Consider the following 6,658-nt stretch of genomic DNA (forward strand, 5'->3'; position numbering starts at 1 on the left):
TAGCACTTGCCTTTAATTAGTCTAAATTATACCATTTTAATGATATGAGAGTTTCATTGAAACTTCTTCTAGCCAATAGCTTTGTTTTCTTTGACAGAGCCATGGCTTCAACCTGGTTCAACACACTTGTCTTCCTTCTCCTTTCTCTCCCCATCACCTTAAGCCGACACCACCCTCTAGACCCTCTTACCCCATCCGAATTTGACAAGGTCCGAACCATCATCAAAGGTTCGACCCTTGGTTCGGCAAAAAATCTAACCTTTCATTATGTGGGCTTAGATGATCCAGACAAACCAACCCTTCTGTCATGGCTAGCTAATCACACCAAAACAAGCCCACCTCCCCGAAGAGCCTTCCTAATTGCGCGAGCCGAAAGACAAACCCATGAGATCGTGGTCAACTTACCCGACGGTTCGATCATTTCGGACCACATCTATACGGGTTTTGGTTACCCTTTACAGACAATCGAAGAACAAATCACGGCAGCAAGTGTGTTGACACTTAAGTACCCTCCCTTTGTAGAGTCAGTTAAGAAGAGGGGGCTAGATATAGATGAGGTTGTTTGTGAATCTTTTTCTGTGGGGTGGTTTGGAGAAAAGGGGAAGCAAAAGAGGGTGACCAAAGTTTTGTGTTTCTATAAAAGTGGGAGTGATAACATATATCTATTGCCAATAGAAGGAATAACAGTGGTGGTAGATTATGATGAGATGAATATATTGGAGTATTCCGATAGGTTGATGGTTCCCGTGCCGAAAGCCGAGGGTACCGACTTCCGAGCATTCAAGCAGATGCCTCCGTTCGGTCCTAAAATGAAGCCTGTAACCGTTGTCCAACCCAACGGCCGGAGCTTCAAAATCGACGGCCACATGATCAGGTGAACTAAAAACTCATTCTAACAAACCCCCTTGTTCGATAGATGGACCCCCTTCTTTTTATTTTAAATTGCTCTTGTTGGCTGTTACAATTCCAACCTGATGTTGTACTAAAAGAAGTGAGATGAGGGTATTTAATTAATTTTTAGTTCACTTCAGCCTTTGCTCTTGGATGAACAAAATTGGTGAACAGTGAATCATATACTTTCAAGCTAGGGTATTTGCTAGGGACCATGCCTTAGGCATTTCGCACCTGGTGCAACAGCCGAGGCGTGAAATGCCTTCTCCAATGGTCCCTAGCAAATCCCACTTTCAAGATATTTAAACTTATCCAAGTACGATAGCCAAAACAAGAAAAGCATATCCAAGGATTTTTGTCACCGTGGTGAATACCACCGGGACAGACTGCCTCGAGAAAGATAGACTTGCTATCTCGAGGCAGCGTATTATCTCGAGCTAGATCCTTGAGAAACCGTGAAAGAGACTGGTTAACCATATACACCGTGTATTAGGTATAGTGTGACTAAAAGACAAATAACTAAACACCGTTGTCCATCTAATACTATATGTAACTACAAAAACTGGGATTGCCATGATGAGCAACCACACAATATTTAATTCCTATACAAATAAAATACCTAGGGTTGTCATGCGCACAAGTCACTAAGTTATTTTAAATCTTATAAATATTAGTATCATTCTATATGCATATTTAATAAGGGGAAACTGTTCATGAGCTCGAGCTCACAGAAGCTTATATGAGCTAGAGTGCCCAAACACATGGGTCCCACATTTTTTGTGGTGATCCAAACCATTCATTTGCAAGGCCCCATCATAGATAGGGTGTATACCAAAAATCAAGTCCATTGGATCATCCTGACCCTTCCAAAAGTGGAGGGCAAAAATGGGCAGATTTATCAACAGTGTCTGTCCATTTTTCCCTCCACTTTTGGATGGGTTAAGATGATCCTATGGATTTGATTTTTGGTACACACCCTATCTATGTAAAGGCCTTCTAAATGAATGCTTTGGATCACCCCAAAAAATGTGGGGCCCATGTGATTATGGCACTCTAGCTCATATAAGCTATATGAGCTCAAGCTCACAAACAATTTTCCCATTAAATAAATACTTTATGAAACAAAAAGGATTATTTAAATCGTTATAGCTACATGTAATTTATTTTGATAAATATTAAATACACGTGCATGTCAAACAATTAAATCAAGTTACTATAGATTATAATATAATGTGATCTCAAAAAGAAAAATGAAAAATGAAAGGTGACTCTAAAAGAAGGTTTCTATTTCTTCAACGTTTCATCATATGTAGAACTCTCTATTGGTATTGAGCATCTTGGTCTCCGCCTTACTTACGAAGCAACCGGCTATTCAAAAAGAAAGAAAGAGAGAAAGAATAGTGGGTCTAAGCCCTGCATGTCACGTTAACTTTACATTATTGGATTCATTCGTATGTCCTACAATAATAAGTCTTGCTTTGGCATCATGCCAAGAAAAGTTGAACCATTGATTTTTGTAGGTGTTGATGTTACTCATGGGCTAAGACCATGTATGGACCACACACGTGGGTTACAAGGTATCCGAGGTCAAAATATTGGGTTTCATAAAAGCATTAATCATAATGGAAAATAATTTTTACACAAATATTTTCTTGAACATAAAACAAATTTTACGTCCATTATTACGTCGAAAGAACGGAGCAAAGAAAGAAATTTTTTTACAATTTACAGGAAAATGATAGGTTAGGGTTTAGTTAGGGAAGTCATTATAAAATAAGGTCACATTTGGCAACCATGAATTTTTTTTTCCATGGAATATTAGCTTATTAAGTGGTGAGAGAGAGAGGGAAGGGAGCGTAGGAGATGATGATACTTGAGATCGCTATGAGTTGTAAGAGATCGAGTCGCGGAAAGCCATTTCCGCGAAATTGCCAAGCAAATCCCAACAATAAATTGTATTTTGATTTTAGAGTTTTTCTTTTCCATGTTTCCCTCCCTTTCTCACCCTCTCCTCTCTCATCCCTTCTCTAGTCTCTCTTTCTCCCACCCTCCCTAGCCCTCTCTCTCACCACCTGATAATTAAACTAAAATTTCTTGGAATTTTTTTTCTTTTTCCAGTTAATTATGCAATCCAAACAGGGCCTATAATGTGTTGCTTTAGTTTCTTGTTAAATTAAATTAAACATAAGCCCATTGTTTTGTTGATTAGGTGGGCTAATTGGGTCTTCCATCTGGCTTTTGACGTCCGGGCAGGTCCGGTCATATCTCTAGCATCCGTTTATGACACTGATAAGGGCAAACATCGACGTGTGTTGTATAGAGGACATGTTTCGGAGCTTTTTGTGCCCTATATGGATCCGACAGAGGGATGGTACTACAAGACATTCTTTGATGCCGGAGAGTACGGATTCGGATTATTTGCGGTCCCACTTGAACCGCTAACGGACTGCCCGGCCAATGCCATATTCATGGACGGATCCTTTGCGGGCCATGATGGGAGGCCCGTTAAGAAGCCCAACATTTTTTGTGTGTTCGAACGTTCGGCCGGGGAAATTGCGTGGCGGCATACCGAGTTAGGGATTCCCGGGAAAGTGGTAAGTGGTTTTCTGGTAAGTTTAAGTTGTTTCCGGGGGGTGGCTTCAGGGTTTTCTGATGATAATTGGGTGGTTTTGCAGGGAAAGGAGGTCCGGACTGAGGTGAGTCTAGTGGTGAGGATGGTTTCAACTGTGGGGAACTATGACTATGTTGTTGATTGGGAATTCAAACAGAGTGGCTCTATTAAAGTTGGGGTATGACACTTTCAAACAATTTTCCCAAAGTACCACTGAAGTTTACCAAAATGCACTCCATTTGAAGTTTGGGCCCTGTTCGTTTTAGATTTTGACCATTGGGCAGATGCCATGTGTCATGAGCTTATTGGATGGGTGGATTCTATCCCAATTCACAAACGGTTCTCAAAATCCAAAACAGAAAGGGCCTTAGGTTCATACAAGAACTTCTAAGCTATTCACAGTGGGGATTGTACACTAGAATTTATTTTATCCTTGGATAGACTTGGTATCTTCTGTTGACGACGACCTTTGTTCTTGGATTAATTATTGCCGGAGCAAGAAGGGGAGTACTATATTCACCCCCTTTCCTTTCACCCAACCACCAGCCATTAGTGCTTTTATGACTACTTTTTTTAACACAAGAAAGGGGTGGCCCAATGAAGAAGGGGGCGAATATATCATTTCTCGATCAAAATTGATGAACCTTGGATTAAATAATTTAAAGAAATTTCACGTCTAATTCAGATTCTCAAATTCACATTAATTTGGAAAACTCAAGAACTTTTGAATTCTTCTATATTTAAATTTAGGGAAAAATACGCTGAGACCCCCTGTGGTTTCTGACACATTCAACTTAACCCCTAAAGTTTAAAAAGTTACAAGTAGGAACCCTGTGGTTTCAAAACGTGACAAGTGCACCCCCTCCGTCAACTGTCTGTCAGTTTAACCTGACGGAAAGACTAAAACTAATGATGGTTAATCTTTTGAGGACAGAAATACCCTCATTTGCAGAGGGATTAGGGTTACGCCATTTCCCACCGCCGTCGTCGCCATCTCCGAACACCGCTGTCACCTCCACCACAGACAATCGAACCACACTCCATGGCTCCATCAAACCCACATTTCAAGAAAAAAACTTTCATAAAAACAAAAAATAAAGCCCTAAAACATTAAGGTTTTTGAGCAAATCATTATAATGATGTGAATGAAGACAAATAAAACTCCTAAATGGAGGGTTTATGTTGATAAATCGGCAAGGGTTTGAATCAAACCCTAATTTTTAGTTTCAAATATGAAAACCCTAATTTTAAGTTGGGGAAGACGAGGGTATTTTGGTCTTTTCCCCCACGCCGTCAGCTCCGTCCAATTAAAAAAAACCCAATAAAGTCATAGGGTGTCTACTTGTAACATTTTAAACTTTAGGGGTTAAGTTGAATGTATTGAAAACCACAGGGGTCTAAGTTTTATTTTTCCCTTAAATTTAAAATGGGGGATGAAAAGTTCAGGATATTTTCGAGAAATTTTCAATATTACTTGGAAATGAGATCGTGCAGTATGGTTGTCTTTAATTGTAATTAGATGCTACTAAATTCTAAACTATGGATTTTTATCTATAGCTCCTCTCATTTCATTTATAAGGGTTTTTTCCCCCTTTTATTCTATAACATCAGCTCTGTAGTTGATAAAATTGCCCTTGAATTTTTTTTTGGAAAATGCCTTTAAAAATACAACACTTTCTTAGGTGGGGCTAACTGGCATCCTAGAAGCGAAGGGCGTGCCCTACACTCACACAGACCAGATGTCCGAAAATGTCTATGGCACACTGCTAGCCGAGAACACTGTCGGGGTCCACCATGATCACTTCATAACGTACTATCTTGATCTCGACGTCGAGGGTGACAAAAACTCCTTTGTTAAGGCCAGGATGCAAACGGAAAGAGTAACAGACGGTAGCTCGCCGAGGAAGAGCTATTGGACTGTTGTTAGGGACACAGCCAAGACCGAAGCCGATGCAAGGGTTCAACTCGGCTCTGAGCCAGCCGATCTATTAGTGGTTAACCCTAACAAGAAGACCAATGTGGGGAACACTGTGGGTTATCGGCTGCTAGGTGGGTCCTCCGCTGGGTCCCTCCTTTCAGACGATGACTATCCTCAGATCCGAGCGGCTTACACTAAGTACCAAGTGTTTGTGACCCCCTATAACCGGTCCGAGAAGTGGGCGGCTGGGACTTATGCCTACCAAAGCCGAGGTGACGACAACTTAGCAATTTGGAGCCAAAGGTGAGTTTAGTTAAGCTAATATTTGAACATTTGAATGAATTGATGCGGTTTTATTTTAACAAGGATGATAGAGCTAAGGGCGCCCTTGCATAAAGAGCTGGAAAACAGCCCTTGATTGGATCCATGTCATTTTCAGTAACTTAATGATACGGATACAATCAATGGCCCTTTTCCGGCTCTTCATTCAAGGGCGTCCTTGGCTCTATCATTTCTCTTATTTTAATTTATAGAGATGATTATTTTAATTTAACCATCATTGTAAATGGGACATTAAGCTCTCTTGGAGGCTATTTATTATAGAAAAGGGAAGTGATATATTCACTCCCTTTTCTTCTCATGGCCACCCCCTCTAGTGTATCTGTAACAAGTAATTTTACACTCCAAGAGGTTGGCCCTGGGAAGAAAAGCGTGCGAATATATCATTTCCCTATAAAAAAAATGCTAAAAGAGTCACTTTTATGCTCCTTCCTAAATTATACCTATTAGGCCCTACTCTCCTTCATTTATGTGATCTGACCCATTCATCCCAACCGTTTATTTTTTGTTGTCCTTCATCTTATGCATGGGATGTACCTTTGGGTTGGGTGAATTTTGCAGGAATAGGGCTATAGAGAATACAGACATTGTCCTATGGTACACAATGGGTTTTCATCACATACCTTACCAAGAAGATTTTCCGGTCATGCCAACATTAACCGGTGGATTCGAGCTTCGACCTTCCAATTTCTTCGAGAGAAATCCAACTCTAAAAATGAAGACTCCTAAGCCCGTTCATTTCCCAAACTGCACCACTGCCTGATCGACGACTCAGATCAACTGTAACACCACTTGAATGGTGAGTAGCGAGTCTAATCAAGAGCTCACAGCAATCCATAGAGTAAAGAATGAAAGATCTTATGTTGATTCAAGATTCTAAATATTAATGGATTGAGATT

At 40.4% G+C, this 6,658-nt stretch overlaps 1 protein-coding gene across 1 annotated transcript; it reads left to right on the plus strand.

Moving 5' to 3' along the window:
* Positions 1–6,658, plus strand: LOC143845690 (primary amine oxidase 1-like). Its single transcript, XM_077354096.1, has 5 exons — positions 1–874; positions 3,101–3,485; positions 3,567–3,680; positions 5,185–5,723; positions 6,321–6,658. Exons 1-5 carry the CDS (start codon positions 45–47, stop codon positions 6,520–6,522), a joined length of 2,070 nt encoding a protein of 689 aa, XP_077210211.1. The 5' UTR covers positions 1–44; the 3' UTR covers positions 6,523–6,658.

Source organism: Tasmannia lanceolata, unplaced genomic scaffold (genome assembly GCF_043159265.1).
Source record: "Tasmannia lanceolata isolate RefF3 unplaced genomic scaffold, GAP_Taslan_0.1 ptg000015l, whole genome shotgun sequence".
NCBI classification, from domain to species: Eukaryota; Viridiplantae; Streptophyta; class Magnoliopsida; order Canellales; family Winteraceae; genus Tasmannia; species Tasmannia lanceolata.